The 20,200-nt window shown below is 31.2% G+C and overlaps 2 protein-coding genes across 2 annotated transcripts; both read left to right on the top strand.

Moving 5' to 3' along the window:
- The first annotated feature begins 535 nt into the window (after positions 1-535).
- On the top strand, positions 536-1,168 carry LOC114165556 (probable xyloglucan endotransglucosylase/hydrolase protein). Its single transcript, XM_028050147.1, has one exon. It carries the CDS (start codon positions 536-538, stop codon positions 1,166-1,168), a length of 633 nt encoding a protein of 210 aa, XP_027905948.1.
- Positions 1,169-3,239: 2,071 nt separating this feature from the next.
- On the top strand, positions 3,240-5,054 carry LOC114166563 (RING-H2 finger protein ATL79-like). The gene is made up of 3 exons (XM_028051312.1): positions 3,240-4,031; positions 4,356-4,453; positions 4,585-5,054. Exons 1-3 carry the CDS (start codon positions 3,873-3,875, stop codon positions 4,886-4,888), a joined length of 561 nt encoding a protein of 186 aa, XP_027907113.1. The 5' UTR covers positions 3,240-3,872; the 3' UTR covers positions 4,889-5,054.
- Positions 5,055-20,200: the final 15,146 nt, after the last annotated feature.

Genomic DNA, 20,200 nt, shown 5'->3' with positions numbered 1-20,200 from the left:
TATTAAGTGTTTTATTTTTAGTATTTTCATTTAAGTATATGAGTGTTGTTTATGTTTTTTTTTTCTTTCAACTCAAATTTTTCCTTATTTTCTCTCACTCAATCAACTTCTTTATTTATATCTCTTTTAAAAATAAGTTAAAAAAATAAAAAATTAATCGATAAGTTATTGATAATAAAATAAAATAAAATTATATTTAAATAAAATAAAAATATTTTAAATATTCAATAGAATAATTTTTCAATATGAATTAAATTAAAAAAATACTTATAAGAATATAAGATGTTCTTATGTTATCACTAATATTAAAAGAAAAATGTTACTAGTAAATAAGCGATATAAAATTTTATATCCAAAATTTTAATATACTTATTATTAGTCTTTACAAAATGGACGGGCTGATGGGCTGATGTGCTGAAGGCCCAGCCCGCCAGAGGTCCGATGCCGTTCTCGTGTAACTATAGTTCTTAATTCTCACCGACTCTCTGCATGCATTTCCATTCCTTTCAGTAACTCCCCAACACACACTCCAACAATGGCGAATGCACTTCCGCTCTCTCACGCCACCCAACCATTGAAGCAAATCGCCATCGACTACACTCCGGAGGCCTGTTCCCACTGTGCCATCTCCGACACCATCACCCTCACATACGACATCCGCGGCGGCGCGCGGTGGCGCACGCCCACGCGCTTCCACTCGGGCACCTTCTCCGCTCTCATCCAGTGCCCCGGCGGCGACACCAACGGTCTCAACTTCAACCTCTACCTCTCCTCCCTGGAGGGCGACAAATCCCAGGACGAGATCGACTTCGAGTTTCTGGGCCGCGACAGGACCCTCGTACAAACAAACTTCTTCTGTGGGGGCGCGGGGGACAACGAAAGGATCCACCATCTGGGATTCGACGCCTCCGAGGGGTTCCACGAGTACGCCATCGCGTGGGGGAGCGACGCGATCGAGTGGCGCGTGGATGGAGGGGTGGTTAGGAGGGAGGAGAGGAAGGAGGGAAAAGCTTTCCCTGAGAAAGCTATGTTTTTGTACGCTTCGATTTGGGACGCTAGTGGGATCGCGGAAGGGAAGTGGTGTGGGAAGTACTCTGGAGCTGATGAGCCTTATGTTTGTGTATATAAGAACATTCATGTTCCTGTTGGCACTGTTGATGATGAGTGAGTTGTGTTTTTTGTTGTGACTGTGAATCTTGTGGGTTTATGTTCTTGTCTTTTCTTCAAGTGATGTTTAGTGATGTTTTGTTAATGGAGAATGTGAGAATGTGGTGATTTAAGTTCTTTGGGGTGTTTGGTTAGGGTGGGATTCACTTACGAGTGAAAAATAATAATTATCAAAGTAATTTCCGTTTAAATTTAAATCACTGTTGAAAACTAAAAATGGTTAAAAGTAATAATCAAGCATGAAACCTAACATGTTTAAATCTTTACCTAGGCCAACTTCAGGTAGTAAGTTCAACTTGTTGGTGAAGCCCCTAAAATGGGACTTTTCCCCAACCTTATGATTTTGATTGGTTACACGGAAATAAATTCTGTGTTTTTCTGGACATTATACATTTTGTGAATATTCTTTCCATGGGAAACAAAATTTGTATGACATGAGAAAGACCTAATTATGGTTTGATTTGTTACTTTTGCAAGTGTGAAATACATTATTTTATTCTATAAACCTATTGTTCTTTTCTTTGTCTATGTATCGAGACCATTTTAAACAAATGACTTGATAGTGAATGAATTCTATTTGATTCCTGGTAACGCACATTTTTGCCCTGTTGCAGGGAGGAAGATGAAGTTAGCTAGTTATATCATGGAATGTTAAATTTCTATGCATGATCTAAACATGATGGCACAATATACTAATATTAATTTATTAAATCGTCTCTTCGCAAATTCTTCTTCAAAACTTTCATCACAATTTGATAATATTCTTCTTCAAATACTACCTCTTATTCTTTGTATAAAAATAAATAGTGACAATTTGCACTACTAAAAAAATTTATATTTTCTCTTAATTTTGTTTTGAAATTTTTTTCGTAAGAAATATTTACAAATTTTAGTGTGAAAAATAAATTTGCAAGAAATTGTTACTAATTTTTTTTTGCAAAATATTTGGTATAAAACACTTTTCGCAACAAATTTGGTAGAAAATACTTACAAATTTTATAATTTTGTAGAAAATAATTATCCACAAAAGAATTACCGGCCAATTAATATTCTTAGAAAAAATGACAGAAAAAAGTCTTTTCTTGTAAATTTTTTTAACAAATTTGTAAGAAAAAATCCGTGTAATATGAAAAATTCTAATAGTGTTAGGCTTTTTTTGTAAAACATGACTATTTTGAACCCATATTTGTAAAATAGGATCAGTTGAATTATTTCTTGTAAAATAAGTCGTCATGAGTGTGGTCGGTTTCCTTTTCTTATTTTGCAAAAGAGAAGTTGTCAAAGTTCCTATTAATTTCTGTATTTAAAAAAATAAAAAAGAACTGAAGTCATCATGAATCCTGATTACTGAAGTCATTTTGAATTCTGAGACTTTAATCTAATGTGATGTGACGACTTTATCCTATTTTACACAATCTATTCTACAATTACAAGTTTAAAGAACCTCTTTTACAATGAAAAAAAAAAGCCGGCAATTTGTTTCCAATTGTAAAAAAAATGTACAAGCACTTTTAAATGTGCTAGTTGACAATTTTGTTCTGTTTTACGCCCTTAATTCATGATTAAACCAATGAAGTGGATATCATTCATTAATCATGAATAAAAGTAACACTTAAAATAAGCAAATATTCTTTACACACTACAGAAAAGAAAGACATGCCTGAAAGAGAAAAGGAAATTCACAATTATTTTAAAAGTTGCAATGATAATCACTTTATTGTTCTTTAATTTGTGCTTCACAAAAGAGGGATGGTTTCTTACTTTCAAACGAAAGGGTGTTCATCGTTAACAATCACTTTCTGATTTTAAAGTTGGTTCCGAGTTATTCTTCAACTTACTTTATCACTTAATCAAATTATTAAGACTATCAGATTAAGCAAATATAAAAATATGAAGATAAGAATAACTTGACCATCTTCTGAAATATACAACTTGAACATCTGTTACCGTTTGACTTGCAACTTAGAAACAGAGCAAAACTTCCACATCATCTTTTTATTATTGTTATTATTCGTACTTTCAGGGATGACAGAACTCGAAGAAATTAACACCACCGCAATTTCTGAACAGTTTATTTATTTATCCTAAAGTTGTGAGACACACAAAGAAAGAAAGAGACGAGCAGAGGAAGGAAAATACGAGAGTTGTCAGAATCTGAACCTTAAAAACCATGCTGTCCTTTCTTCCACACCGTTGAGATCTATAGCAGCCAAAAACCATAAGATTCGACATCCACCACCTTCTACGTCTCAACCCTTCGATTTGTCGTTAGATGGTCAAATCATGGCGTGTACCCCACCAAGAATATGATTCCAATAAACAACAGAATGAAAAACGAACGTCCTTCTTCCACATCTCTCCCTTCTCTTCCCCACCATCCATCTTCCCTTTGGGTCACACCAAAGCCACTTGGATTCCATAAAAATTTAAAAAAAAAAATGATTTTTTTACTCTTTTTCTCAAGAGTTTTCATTTGAGTGTCAATCATTTTTTCTGTTTTCTTATTTATCATGCTATTTATCCTTTGAAGCCTGTGGGTTATGTATTTATGTGATACCAGCGTGCACTCTGCTCTCATGTTTTTCTTTTTGTATTTGAAGTGGATGTCAGCGATGTTGTGGTGATTCTTGTTGTGTTCTTTGTTTTAGCTTCCGAGGTTTGTGTCTTGCCTTTGAAGATTGGTTGTGTGGGTGGATATACCTATAATGGGTTTTGATACCAATTTGGTGACTACTATCATTGGGTTTGGGTTGAGTGCAACTTTCATTGTCTTCGTTTGCACAAAAATAATTTGTGGAAGACTACACGAGCGTGTTGGAATACGAACAGTATATGAAATTGAACCAAGAACAGACATAGAACGGGTAATTTCTCTCTTCCTCGCTTCAGTTCATTCTCCTGGTTAACTAATTAACATGATTAGTGCTTGGTAACGAATCAAAATATTTTTAATCTTCATTTGAGAAAAAATATAGCAGCAATGTTATGACAAGTCCTTACTGTGATAAAATTCTGCAGAGCAAATATGTGATGAAAAATTTCAACCAGATAAAGAAATGGATGCTTTGTACTAATTAATTAGCATGTATACTTCCTTTCAGTGTATTATGCTAAGACTTTTTACTTTGTCTGTGTTCTGTTCATGTTGGGTGCTTCAGATTTTAACTTCTGCAGTGTTTACATGACAGTCAGAGTTTCATGGTAATGAACCTGAACCTGCTTTTGTTGCTGCAATCCCCACTTTGAGTTTCAACCATGAAGCCTTCGTTTCAACGGGAAGCACACAGTTAAGTCTAGTTTATAGTCTCTAATTCGTGCGTATTGTTAGAAGATGTTCTTAAGAATCGTATATTTTGAAACAGACATTTTCTGAATTGGAATGAAAATGTTGATAAATTATTGAATTTGATCGTGCAGGTGTGTGATATGTTTGGCAGAGTACAAAGAAAAAGAAGTGTTGCGCATCATACCAAAATGTGGCCACACTTTTCACCTGTCTTGCATTGATATGTGGCTGAGAAAACAATCCACTTGTCCAGTGTGTCGTTTGTCACTGCAAAATGCTTCTGAATCAAAACATGTGAGACATGTAACATTTACCATAAGACATTCTCTGGATGAGTCCAATAATACTTCAGAAAGGAACATAGACAGTGAGAGACAAGTTGAACCTAATTCTAGGATATCTCTACAATCAACTTTGGGAGAGATAGGATGTTAGAAAGCTAGTTTGTGTCTGATATTTGTGTATGTAAAGGAACATTGCTTGCAATTCACTCTAAATACTAACACACCTTTTTATACCTTTGTTTGCTGAATTTTGTTTTAGTATTGAATACTTTTGGATTACTTTCTATTTATAAAAAGATCCTATAAAATTTATTTAATCATTAGAAGTGTTGTAAATGTCTTTATAATCACATTTCAATGCTTTTGTTTATATTTTTAATTTTATGTTTTTCTTCTATAATATAAAACTCGTTCAAATAAATGTAACTTTCAATATTTAAGATGAGTTGAAGTCTCACGTTAATTAATTAAAAATGAGTAAGATAAATAATAATGATTTAAAGTTTTGAATTAGATGATCTAATCTCTTATATTGGATTGTTTACTACTCAATCGATGTCAAATCTCTTGTCTTTCTTCTGAAAAAACTCACATGTTAGTTAAAAATTGGGAAAATTGAAACTACTAAAAATGATGTAGAGTTATTCACCGGGAGAAATCCTAGGGCCATGATCTTCAAAAGAATGAAGATTGAGGTTAGAAATATAAAGATAATTCAGAGGAGAAGTTTGGATAGAAAGTCTAGAGAGATGGTGAATTTTATAGAATGAACTTTCCTTAAAAGAATCTCTATTTATAACCTTATCATTTTATCTATAAAATATTCTAGTGCCATCTTTTTAAAAATCACCACTACTCTTAGAACATTTTTTAGGTTCTCACATAACCAATTAAATGAAATATGTAATAACTAATTATTATATTATGTAATATTTAAAATATAGGAAGTGTGGAATGGAAAATAAATAAATAAAAGTTGTAATAACCATTTAAATTCAAATATTCTGAAAAGGAAATTATTTATATTAACAAATGTTAGAAATATTAAATGAGTATATTTTTAATTTATTTATTTTTATATTGATATATCTTTTTTGTTGCGATAAAATTATACATTTTGAATTTCATACATCAAGGAAGAATCCATCTCTTAATATGTTTGTTTATTAAGATAGAAAATTGTGAGGACCTAGAAAATAATATTTTAGAATTGTCAGTAGTTTAAAAATAGTGACAAAGTTATTTTAATATTAAAAGTGTTTATAAAAATAGTAAGTTTTATAACAAGTTTCATTGTTTTATAACATATTATCTTTTAGAAACCACTTTTTTAAAGTAATTTGACTTCTCTCTAGGAATGTTCACCTTCATTTGTGTGATTGAAGATTCGAGATCGTAAGAGTGATCCTCATGGCGAGCTTTTCAATTTAAGCCAATCAATTTCTTCAATCATGTAAGTTGAGTTTTTTGTCTTTCTCGGTTGTCTAATATGTTTTGTTTTGCATGCGGGTATTTCATGCTTGCATATGCTTTTTAAATCATCAGTATGAGTCTTTGTTCAGTGACTTGTTGGACAATTTTACCACGTAAGGGAAGCCAATTTGATTGAGAAGATTATTTAAATTTGTGATATGAAATTGCATGATTAGATGTTATACACCATGAAGGGTAAACTTTTGAATGGAATGTCAATGTGATAAATGTATGAATTGTTTATATATATTGGTTGGTATGTAAGGCTATACTCTTTCTAAGGAAGAAGAGTATAGTTTGATAAGACTAATGTGATGCAATTGCTAGAGACGTTCCTTGAAGTTATCTTTGGACTCTATTTGACTCCTAGACTCATGAAGAATGAGGTTTTGGTGGTGAAGAGTGCCGAAAGCTCCTATAGTTGGTTTAGGAATCGTGATGCATTCATTCTATATTAAGTTATAATGAATTAACCCTGTAGAATGGTTTGTGAACTAGTAAAATATGGGCCAATTGCATCAATTCAGATATTTAGTCTAGTTACGTCTTAGTTTTATGTTTGTGAATGTGTGACTATATAATTATACGATGAGATCAACAAAAGTTGAATGTTTAATTATAAAAGTATAAATTTTGATATGATTGGGCTTAATAAGATTAACTTACTCTTCTCTTATTTGTATTATGTATTTTCTTTTCTTTTGCAATATAACTATTTTTAACGTGAGCGGAGATGGGATATGTTCATATCTCTTTTGGGATGAATAGTTAATATGAAATAGAAGTATCATAATCTCATCAAATTTTGAAAAACTAGGATAATTATGAAATGTAAATTTTAATTAGTCGACTTTTAAAGACTATGGTGTTATTATTGATATATTATCATGTACATTATATCCTTATCCATGGACTAAATTTGACTCTTTATCAACTTTGTACGTACTAAAGAAAGTATATATATGTTTGTTTTCTCGGATTCTTAAAAAAAATTAAAGAAACCCAACATTATTTTATTAAGTTTTAGATAAAAATTCGCATAGTTGTAAAAGTATCAATTTAGCCATTTTAACATCATTCATTAGATTAATATTTATAGAAATTATACAACTGTGAAAGGTTTTTTAAAAAAATTACTATATTTTTCGTAATATATTAAACTATTACAGTATGAAGTTTAATTTAGGTTAAAATAATTTTTTTTTTCAATTTTGTCAAATAAATCCTAATTTTAGTTTTGTATTCAAATATGTCCCAATTTTTGTCAATTTTGTTCAATTGGGTCCTTTTTTGCTAACACCGTTTAAATCATTAACGGCCATAAAAAATGACTGTCACGTGTCACTTCGTGTTTTTTTTTTTTAATTTTTAAATTTTCTTTTAAATGTCCATGTGTCAACCCAGCAACATGCGACGTGTCAAAGTCAATGTTCTATATTCAATTTGGTCTCTATATTTGTTATTTTTGTTCAATTTAATCCTAATTTTTGTTAACATGAATCAAATTGGTCCTTCTCCAAATTGAAACCAAATTTAATTTTTATATTAAAATTCACATTTTTTATTAAATATTTTTATATAATATAGTAAAATTCACATCATTATAACTTTGATATAAAAATTAAATTTGGTCACATCTTCTATAGGAACAAAACTGGTCAATTTTAAGCAAAATTGGGACTAAATTGAACAAAAATAACAAATATAGGGACCAAATTGAATATAAAACATTGACTTTGACATGTGACACGCTACTGGATTGACACATGGACATTTAAAACAAATTTTAAAAATTTTAACAAAAATTCAAAAAACCACGAGTGACAGTTACTGTTCATGGTCGTTAATGATTTAAACGGTGTTACAAAAAAAGGAACCAATTGAACAAAATTGACGAAAATTGAGACCTATTTGAACACAAACTAAAATTAGAACTTATTTGACAAGATTGGGACCAAAAAGGTATTTTAACCTTTAATTTATAACTAACATATAAATCATGTTGGGTCTACATAAGGGGTTCCACTTTTGGGAGATACAACACCAATGAGACCTGAGTCCAATCACATAAGACATTGACATCACTCTCAACCCAAAACATTAAGGCAATGAGTTTTTATCCTTATATAGTGTTCTATTTTCTCATTTCTAACCGATGAGAGACTTCAAGTCACACTTGGATTCTTAACAAATCAATATATGTGTATTTTGTGTTGTTTGTGTTTGTTTGTGTCCTTTGTAATGATCATCTAATTGTTATGAACACAGTGACAGAACTTGACCAAAAATTTTAGAGGGGTCAAATTATATTTGTTATATATAAATTATTTTTTAAATTAAAAAATTAATTTATTTACATAATTTTTTTATTCAAAATAAGCACTCACAACAACAATATAACAATAATATATATGAAAGAGTAACATGAAGTTTATCATCAACAATAATATATATATATATATATATATATATATATATAAATATAAAACAAAAGTTACCTTTAGTCAGAGTGCTCCTCTAACTTTTAAAACTATTGCCAATTAGAATTCAATGAAAATAAACTCAATTACCTATAACAATGAAAACATCTGAGCCAAGTTGTCCGCTTGGTTTTATACTAAAAAGATAGCACGGTAAGTAATATGTAACATCTTTTAATGGCGAATACTCTAACCATGAAGGAAATAAGATAAACATGTGTACTTAAATCTTCTTAGATGATCATCTTTAGACAACGGATAATTTTCTAGATGCATTTGATATGAACAACATTTTAGATAAGTCATTCGTACCTCATCAATTTGATTTGGTGGGTATTGCCAAATTTAAAGACGCTTCCCCGGATCACGAGTATTTTCAAATTCATTATATGTAACTTTAGGAACCTTAGAGAGTTGTTTTTCGTTTTCTTCAATTTTTGGATTCTCATGAAATTTCTCTATTTTAGATGACGTAGATGCATTTTTTTAATCTTCAACACAAGTCTTCCTCTTGAAAAAAGAATCAATTCTTTTACTCTTTATCATAATTTTTCTAATATAAATTTGTCACCTCTCACCTATTTACAAAAAAAAAATAAAATTATGAATACCCCAAATTAAATCTTAAAAGCAAGACTCAATATTTTAAGAAAACTAATAACTTCTAAATGATTAGCTTTCCTTACCTTATAATAGATTGCTAATCTTGCTCTTTCCTTACACAACTTCAAAGCCTAAAAATACAAAGAAGAATTTGATCAACAATTAAAGCATGATTTTATGATCTCTAACAGATAGAGATATGCCTATAGCGTAGAAAAGTCACATACAAAAGAGAACCAAATTGCTTCAAACAAAAAAAGGGAAAAAATGAACTTACTCAAAAGAAGAAATTGTTCGGTCCAAAATATTCATTAACTCTTCAATTTTGTCGTAGTGCAATTTGATTTTTAAAATAATAAGAAATTGATTGAGAAAATGGAGATGGAAATAAAACGAGAAAAAGAGATGAAGACACGAAGAGAAAAAACAAAATAAAAAAGTATAAGAAATTATAATAAAGAAAAAAAACATGATTTTTAAATTTTAAAAAAGATTTTCCAAAATAAATTAATATAAATAAGATAATAATATATAAATAAAGTAATAATATATAAATATTTTTTTTAAATATATAGAAGATAAAATATAACAAAAATTAATTAATATAAATAAAATAATAATATACAAATATTATTTTTTAAATAAATAGAGAATGAAGTAAAAAAAATGGTTGGCGGAGCCGTGGCTCCCCTGTCATAACCATCTTTCGCTATTATATGAACAGATGAGGAAGTACGTAATGATGTGCCCATGAAAAAAAGTGGTGATGCTATTGTGTAGTCTCTTGTAATGTAGGGGTTTCTTTGTGTAGAAGTTTTGTTTGTTTTTTTTAACAGACTCAACTCCTCTTTAGTTTTTTTTATATGGTAAACATTCGCTTAAGTCCGCAATCATTTAAAATTGCATTCCGTATAAATTTATATTTGGAAAGAAAAAATTTTGAATCAATAATTTTGTGTGTGTGTGACAAATAAAATATGAGTAAAATAAAATAATAAGGTTCTGCAGTAGCATATCTTTTATATCTATCATATCTTTTATATATTTATGATCCTTACAAGTTCTCAATACTCATAATATTTTATATTGTAATTATATGACACCTAATATTGTATATTGTAATATGACTTTTAAAATTTTATAAGTCCGTATCTCAATTAAATCTGTATTAAACTCTAAAAATCAAAATGCCAACTTAACCAAATATTTATATATTTTTTGTGTTTACTGTTTGGGGATAAATGTATCGTTATCTTATATACCGTGTTTGTCCGCTTTGGATTTATCGCTCTTACAATGTTTTATTTTGTATTTTTTATTATTAAATGAGATATTATAATAAAAGTAAAAATTTAGCATTTTTACATCATTCATTCAATTCGTATTCATCTAAACTATACAACTGCGAAAGTTATTTTAGAAATTACTATATTTTTCGTGATATATTAAACAGTGAATGTAAAAAGTGATTACGAATATGAAGTTTAATTTATAACTAACATATAAATCAATATATATATATATATATATATATATATATATATATATATAAAACGAAGAATCATTTAATAGTATTGTTTAACGAAATAAATAATAGAAACATAATAAAGACGTAGTCAATTAAATAAATAAAATAACATCTAATTATTATGCCTAAGAATATTTAAAATAAAAGAAACGGAAACGAAACAAAAATTAAAAGAAATATTTTTTTATTAAGGAATAATCTCATTTAACAAATATAAGAAGAAAATACATTTAGCAATAATACATTGTTCCAATCTTATCCGCACATAAAGGAAAGAGAATGAAATTCGGAGCAAATTTAAAAAGAATAACAGGTGAGCTTGAAGATAATGATAGTCCATATTTGGCAAGACCATCTGCTACCGAATTGGTATCTCTAAATACATGATTCCAAGTAATGTAATCAACTTTGGCGCTCATCTGTATTATTGAAGAGACAAGAGAATAAAATGGATGTCTTTGTTGGATGACTCGCCGATTAATAAGTTGTATAGCTGTTAACGAATCACTTTCAACAATCAAGTTGTTATATCCCAGTGATATGCCTATTTCCATTCCAAGCTTGATTGCAAATAATTCAGCCTCTGCGGCTGAATCAACTCTTAACACACTAGAGAAGGCAAAAAGAAATTCACCCTCAGAATTTCTGATAACACCTCCTGCAGCGGCCTTTTTGCCATCCCAAGTGTAAGCTCCATCACAGTTAATTTTAACATATCCTTTTGGAGGTGGTATCCAACAAACTAATCTTGTAAAACTTGAATTGTCTCTCTGAAAAAAAAATGTTTGTTTATCGGTTGATAAATAATAAATTACAAAATATAGCAATGTAAAGAATGGAGTGAACATCTAATTAAAAGTAAAAGTAAAAATAAAATAATAATAATAATAATAACATAATAATTATAATAGAAGATAGTTTTTATATCAAAAAAATAAAGACGAGACATTCTCCAAAGACATAAAACACTTCAAATTGAGCGATAACCGTACTGGAAAAAAATATACCACCGTATTGAAGGCACAATCAAGAATCACATTGAAAAATTTACTGTCCTACATATTAATTTACACTTCTAAAACAATCGAAAACCTTTCCAATCGCCATAATATGTGAATAATATGTGAACAAGATAACTTTTGTTTTTAGTTCTACTAACATTACATTCATTTAGAATAAAAGAACATAGTAGGAAATTTTATCATTATTAACATTTTAATGCAAAAGGCTAAAATAAATTCACCTTATTGTTTGTATCAATCCACCAATGTAAATTTGGACATTCTTCACCTCTTGGACAATTACCATTTATCCAATTTTCACATGTAATTGGTGATGATCTTTGAAAAGTCTTCCTTCCTACCTCCATACTTTATAACAATGAATAACAATATTGTGTTTAACTCTTTCAAAAGAATGATGGTTTTCAAGAAGATGGAAACAATGATAGTTTTCAAGAAGATGCAAACGAAGGTTTAAGGAAATAATGGTATATATGTTCATTTAAATAGTAAAATAAGATAAAGATTTAAAGATAAAAAATAAAATAAAAGATATAGAAAAAAAAGATAAAATCGTATTAAAATATAAAACAAAATAAAATAATTACAAAAAGATAAAGATAAAAAATAAAAAAAGTAATTTGTAAAAGAAAAAAAGAAGATAATAATAAATTATATTTTAATTATTCTCTTTAATTTTAACTAAACCGTATAGAAGTTAAAGATATAAATAAAATTTAAAAAAAATAAAGAAAAGATAAAACTATAACAAAATAAAAGATAAAATAAAATAATTACAAAAATATAAATTAAAAAAAGGTAATTTGTAAAAGAAAAATAAATCACATTTTAATTATTCTAATTGGATTTTAACTAAACCGTTAAAATTGATTTATTTATTAACATCGACTAAAATAATATAATTCTAAAAACTTAAAATATTTATCAAATACTCCAAATTTTTAGAAAAAAATAGTAAAATAAGACAAAGAGTTTAAAATATATAAAATAAGAGACATAGAAAAAAAGATAAAATCGTAAAAAATAAAAGATAAAATAAAATAATAACCAAAAGATAAAGATAAAAAATAAAATAAAATGATAATTTGTAAATAAAAATAATAATAATTAACTATATTTTAATTATTATGTCTTTAATTTTAACTAAACCATTAGAGAGTTAAAGATATAAATAAAATAAAATATATAAAGAAAAAATAAAATAAAATAATTACAAAAAGATAAAGATAAAAAATAAACTAAAAAGGTAATTTGCAAAAGAAAAGAAAGATAAAAATAAGCCATATTTTAATTATTTTATCATTGATTTTAACTAAACCATTAAAATTACTTTATTTTGATAACATATATAAAAATAATATAATTCTAAAAATTTAAAATATTTATGAGTATCGTAAATAAAATAAGATTGTAACAAAATAAAGATAAAATAAAATAATTACAAAAAGATAAAGATAAAAAATAAAATAAAATAAAAAATGTAATTTGCAAAAGTAAAAAATAATAATAAATCTTATTTTAATTATTCTGTCTTTAATTTTAACTAAACCATTAAAGAGTTAAAGATATAAATAAAATTAAAGATATAGAGAAAAGATAAAATCATAACAAAATAAAAGATAAAATAAAATAATTACAAAAAGATAAAGATAAAAAATAAAATAAAAATATAATTTGTAAAAGAAAAATTAATAATAATAAACCATATTATAATTATTTTATCTTTGATTTTAATTAAACTATTAAAATTACTTTATTTATTAACATACATAAAACTAAAAATGTGACATCCCATCTCTAATAGAGTAATCTACTAAAATTAAGCATCACATAAATATAATATAAAAGAGCACATGACATGAAGCATACATGTACTAATCATTACAGTTATCCATAATATACTTGGAATGAAAGTTTAGACACACCATGATGTCATAAAACATAACAAAGAGTACTATTGTTTTGCAAAAGGATTGCTCAGGGAGCAAGGAATTTAAAACAAACTAAGAGTTCTTCAAAAGGGCTCAATTATGAGCCAACACCCAGACCATGGGGACCACTCTACACAGCAGCATCTCCACTACCCTGAGTACCTCCAGGGGTTTCCACATCTGCTCACACTAATAAATTGGTGATCATTGCAAAAAGGAGAAACCAAGCAAAGAAACATACACCAAAAAAAGGGTAACTTAGGGCAAAAATTGTTTTAATCATGTTATAGAGCAAATAAATAGTCAAATCATATCCAATTCTTTAATCATGAGATGAGACACATGGATTATCTTCCTACTCAAAGCGTCAGCTACCACATTTGCCTTCCTCGGGTGGTATAGGAGCTCAAAATCATAGTCCTTCAAGAACTCAATCCATCTCCTTTGCCTCATGTTCAGTTCCTTCTGGTCGAAAAGATACTTGAGGCTCTTGTGGTCACTGAACACACGGAAATGTGCGCCATACAAGTAGTGCCTCCAGATTTTTGAAGCAAACACCACCGCTGCCAACTCTAGATCATGGGTGGGGTAGTTCTTCTTATGAACCTTAAGCTGCCTTGAAGCATATGTTACTGCCTTCCTCCCTTGCATCAACACGCAACCCAAACCCTGGTGAGAAGTGTCACAGTAAACCTCAAAGGATTTACTAACATCAGGGATGATCAAAACTAGGGCACTAGTCAACCTTCGCTTAAGCTCTCGGAAGCTTTCCTGTCTATCCAAGCGAAAGGTTGATCCTTCCTGGTAAGTTGGGTTAGAGGCGCCACTATCTTGGAGAATCCCTCAATGAACCTCATATAGTAGCCAGCCAAACCCACAAAGCTCCTAACCTCCGTCACTGACTTAGGACATTCCCACTCTATCACCGCTTCCACCTTAGCTGGATCCACTACTATGTCGTGCGCCAATATCACATGCTCTAGAAACTGTACTTCCTTCATCCATAAATCACACTTTGACAACTTGACAAACAATTGCTTCTCCCTCAAGATTCCAAGCACTATCCTCAGATGCTCGACATGCTCCTCGCGAGTCCTGGAGTAGATGAGTATGTCGTCTATGAAGACCACGACAAACTTATCTAAAAACGGTCTAAAGATCATGTTCATGTAGTCCATGAACAAGGCTGGAGCGTTGGTCACACCAAAAGGCATAACCACATACTCATAATGCCCGTATCTGGATCTAAAGGCAGTCTTATGGACATCCTCTGCCTTCACCAAGATCTGGTGATAACCCAATCATAGATCGATCTTGGAGAACACTGACGTCCCATGCAGTTGATCCATCAGATCGTCGATTCTCAGCAACGGGTACTTGTTCTTAATGGTCAGCTTGTTCAACTAACGGTAGTCCATACACAATCTTGAACCACCATCCTTCTTCTTGACCAACAACACTGGAGCTCCCAACGGTGAAGCACTAGACCGTATAAACTGTTTCTCAATCAACTCCTCTATTTGTTTCTTCAACTCCACCAACTCTGCCGGAGCCATGCGGTAAGGAGCTATCGACACTAGACCCACTCCTGGTACAAGATCTATGGAGAACTCCACTTCTCTTCTTGGAGACAAGCCTGGTACCTCTCATGGGAATACATCCTTAAACTCCCGCACCACGGGGATCACTGTTATCTTCTCCTCTCTTTCAACTTCCAACTGAGCAAAGATCACGAAGCACTACGCGCCATCCTTGATCTCCTTCAAAACACCCTGAGAAGAATACAACTCAGGCTCCTCTAAGTTGGAGAACAACAACTTCTTCTCCCGATAGTCAATGAGAACGCGATTGGTAGCGATCTAATCCATTCCCAATATCACGTCTAAGCCTTCTAGAGGTAGGCATATCAGATTTACTTTAAACATGTGCCCTTCTACCTCCACTGGACAACTAACACACACGGAAGACGTCCTAACTAACCCAGATGCGACATAGACACCACAAGATCAAATTGTAGCTCACTAACCGGCAGACCCAACTCATGCACATAAGACTCTGACACAAAAGAGTGTGTCGCTCCAAAATCATACAGCACACATCGGGGTTTTCCCACAATCAAACAACATCCAACAACTAGGTTACCTGAGCCTGTCGCCTCCGCTTTGGTCATAGCATACACTCTGCCCGCTACTTGGGGCCTGCTGCCCCCTCTCCCCTGGTGAGTCTGAATTGGAGTCTGAACCGGGGGCATCGTCGTAGTCCTTCTAGGGGAGGGGCAATCCCTGATCAAATGTCCCGTCTTCCCACAACCATGACATCTCCATGTACCAGCCAACTGCGGGCATCCACTCCTCAAATGTGATCCATTACATTGATAGCATCTAGGCATTGACGGCTGCTAAGATGGGAAACCCCTAGCCACCTGAGGTTGCGACCTAACATAGGGTTTCTTCCTCTCCTCGACTCTGGCCGGGACCCAGATGATCTGCCAACCTTCTGCTGCTGACCTTGCTGAGACTCCACCTTAGCCTTCATCCTCTCCATAACTCGAGCTCTATCCACTAGAGCTGTAAAGTCTTTGATTGAGAGTGGTGCCACCATCAATCTGATATCCCCCCGTATTCCATTCTCAAACTTTCTGCATCGCCACTCCTCATCCAATGGCATAGAAGCTTCCCAAGTGCTTGAACCTCTCAGCGTACTCGGCTACTGAGTTGTCCTCCTGTGTCAACTGAGGAATTCTACCTCCTTGGCGTATCTCACGCTATTGGGGAAGTATTCTGATAGAAACTTTCTCTTAAATGCCTCCCAATTAACCTGCTCATGTTTTTCCTCCATGACCAGCCTCATGCTGGCCCACCAGTGCTCAGCCTCTCATGTGAGCAAATAGACAGTGAAAGCAAGTCTGCTCTCATCTGGGCACCTCTTAGCATCGAAGATGCGCTCCATGTCTTTCATCCATTGGTCTGCGTGGTCAGGACTTGTCTTCCCATCAAACTTAGCTGGCTGATGTTTGAAGAAATCCTCCAAGCTCCATTCAAGGGGTGGAGGTTGGGGGTGAGGACCGTACACAGGAGCACCAGCCATGTTTTTCTCCAACTGATGGAGGGCCTCCATATGCTGCCTCTGAGCAGCCTCAGACGCCAACCTCGCAGCCTCCATCTATTGAATCACCATCTGTTGTTGCTCAAGAGAGGTTTGTTGGCGTTGTATAGACGCCTCATGTTGCTGCATCATGGCATTGCTCTGTTGTGTCAAGGCTGCAGCCATAGCCTCAATCGCTCTTGCGAGGTCTTACCCATCGCCCTAACGGGGTGGAGGAGGAGTCACATGCGGGGGTGCCATATCACTGGACACATAGAAGGAACCATCAGTTAGACTTGTTAGATTAGGAACTTAGCTAACAACACTAGAAAGGCACAACAAAAACGAGGCAAGCACACACAAGTCCACAGACTCTAAGGAACAAAGGCTCTGATACCATAAAAATGTGACATCCCATTTCTAATAGAGTAATATACTAAAATTAAGCATCACATAAGTATAATATAAAAGAGCACATGACATGAAGCATACATGTACTAGCTATTACAGTTATCCATAATATACTTGGAATGAAAGTTTACGCACACCACGATGCCATAAAACATAACACAAGAGTACTATTGTTTTGCAAAAGGATTGCTCAGGGAGCAAGGAATTTAAAACAAACTAAGAGTTCTTCAAAAGGGCTCAATTGTGAGCCACAACCTAGACCATAGGGACCACTCTACATAACAACATCTCCACCACCCTGAGTACCTCCAGGGGTTTCCACATCTTCTCACACCAATAAATTGGTGATCATTGCAAAAAGAAGAAACCAAGCAAAGAAACATACACCAAAGAAAGGGTAAGCTAGGGCAAAAATTGTTTTAATCATGTTATAGAGCAAATAAATAGTCAGATCATATTATGCACAGACAAAGCAGTAGGCACCAAAATCATGTGAAAGCAAACAATTTCAAGACTCTATGACTCAATATTCGGATCATACTCTTCATATAGAATTCTAAAGGAAGTATACGCCTATGCTGGCTTCTAAACTCTGCAGAGTCTAGATGCAAGGGGTTATCACCCAATCACGCACAAGGTTAATCCTCTAATGTCTTGGGCCCAATATGTCCCAAGACTAGGATCTCCTGCCACTATCACCACATAAATTATTCTACTCTATGTGAGCGTGAATAATTTTTAGAGTTCAAGATACCTTCCTTTATCTAGACATTTCCTATATCAAGATATACACTAACCACCATGACCAAGAGTTTCCCTTGAAACTCTTTTACCAACAATTTTCACATGCCATCTCAATCATTCAAGTCTCATGCCAATCCACCACCAATCAAACAAGTCATGTTTTCCATTTCATACTTAGCAAGATTTCATTTAATTTCATACTTTATAAATGCATACCAAGACATACATATATCACAAAATAGTATTTATCCCAAATAAATGAGTGCCAACATTTAAGTACTTGTAATTTCATACAATCAAGCACAACACACAATCATAATTCTTACACCAAAATTCCTAAGAAAATTTATTATCACAAAACCAAAATCACTGCAGTAATGCGTGACACATTTCTCAAGCTACAAACATCTAATCAACGATCCAACCGGTCAAACCATAAGATAGCATGTTATGAACCAAATGTCAAAATTTGAGCTCAATCCAATGGTTAATGAGTCAGAAAAGTCAATTTTACTAAAACTACGCATATCAGAAAAATACAAAGTCGCCCAACGACCAAGGCACTCGTCCAGCGACTGTGCGACGCATCCAGAATACGAGAAATAACGTAAAATATCACGATTTCATGAATATTTGAACCCCTAACTCAGAAATATACCAAAAACTAACGTTTTCCCCGATCTTTTCTCATATTTCACAAAACATTAATCGCATAAAATAGAAATAACGTGAAACCCTAGCTTCCTTTACTTTCTTGGAAATGTGAACAACAGGACAAAACAACATAAAAAGTTAAACCCTAACCAGAATAACATACCCAAACAATAAAAACGTGAAGAAAGAACCAAGGAGCTTCAAAGTTTGACTTACTTGGAGGTAGAATGCTCTTAGCTAGCTTAGAGAATGAAGGATCTCTGTGCCCTAGCAGAGCTCTTTGCTGGAAGGGAGAAAACTGTTTTTCTACCAAGAGAGACAAAATGAAGAGTGAGGATTTGTGAGGGAGTCTTGGGGGTCCATAGTGGGTTGGTCTTGAGCCCTTGAAAAGGCCAAATCCAACCCCTCTTTTAGGATAGATATTAAAAATAAAAAGGGGTCTCACAAAAATAATTCTAAAAAATAAAAATATTTATGAAATATCAAATACTCCCCATCTTTAGTAAAAGTAGTAAAATAAATTAAGGAGTTAAAGATATAAATAAAATAAAAGATATAGAAAAAGAGATAAAATTGAAACAAAATAAAAGATAAAATACAATAATTACAAGAAGATAAAAATAAAAATAAAATAAAAGGTGATTTGTAAAAGAAAAAAAAATCATAATAATAAACCATATTTTAATTATTTTGTCTTCAATTTTAACTAAACCATTAAAGAGTTAAAGATATAAATAAAACAAAAGATATAGAGAAAAGATAAAATCATAAAAAAATATAAGATAAAATAAAATAATTACAAAAATATAAAGTTAAAAATAAAATAAAAAGATAATTTGTAAAAGAAAAATAATAATAACAATAAACCATATTTTAATGATTATGTATTTAACTTTAACTAAACCAAGGGTTAAAGGTACAAAATAAAATAAAAGATAGAAAAAAAAGATAAAATAAAGTAATTACAAAAAAGTTAAGATAAAATAAAATAAAAAGTTAATTTGTAAAAGAAAAACAAAGGATAATAATAAACCATATTTTAATTATTTTATCTTTAATTTTAACTAAACCATTAAAGAGTTAAAAATATAAATAAAATAAAAGATATAAATAAATATAAAATCAAAACAAAATAAAAGATAAAATAAAAAATGACAAAAAAAGTAAAAAATAAAATAAAAAGGTAATTTGCAAAAGAAAAAAAAGATAATAGTAAAAAATATTTTAATTATTTTATGTTCGATTTTAACTAAACTATATAAATTGGTTTATTTATTAACATCGATAAAAATAATATTATTCTAAAAAAAATTAAAATATTTATGGAATACCAAATACTCCAAATCTATAGAAAAAAATTATAAAATAAGATAAAGAGTTAAATATATAAATAAAATAAAAGATATAGACAAAACATAGAATGTACAAAATAAAAAGGTAAAATAAAAAAATTTCAAAAAAATAAAGATATAAAATAAAATAACAGATATAGAAAAATAGATAAAATTGAAACAATATAAAAGATAAAATACC

The sequence above is a fragment of the Vigna unguiculata genome, chromosome 10 (assembly GCF_004118075.2).
Source record: "Vigna unguiculata cultivar IT97K-499-35 chromosome 10, ASM411807v1, whole genome shotgun sequence".
In the NCBI taxonomy this organism is placed as follows: domain Eukaryota; kingdom Viridiplantae; phylum Streptophyta; class Magnoliopsida; order Fabales; family Fabaceae; genus Vigna; species Vigna unguiculata.
The sequence above is the reverse complement of the archived record's forward strand: the minus strand, read 5'-3'. Positions and strand labels throughout refer to the sequence as shown.

Coding starts and splice junctions, on each gene's coding strand:
- LOC114165556 (XM_028050147.1), top strand. CDS start 536: ATGGCGAATGCACTTCCGCTCTCTCACGCCACCCAACCATTGAAGCAA.
- LOC114166563 (XM_028051312.1), top strand. CDS start 3,873: ATGGGTTTTGATACCAATTTGGTGACTACTATCATTGGGTTTGGGTTG. Junction 4,032..4,355: donor CAAGAACAGACATAGAACGG/GTAATTTCTCTC, acceptor TTTACATGACAG/TCAGAGTTTCATGGTAATGA. Junction 4,454..4,584: donor GTTTCAACGGGAAGCACACA/GTTAAGTCTAGT, acceptor TTGATCGTGCAG/GTGTGTGATATGTTTGGCAG.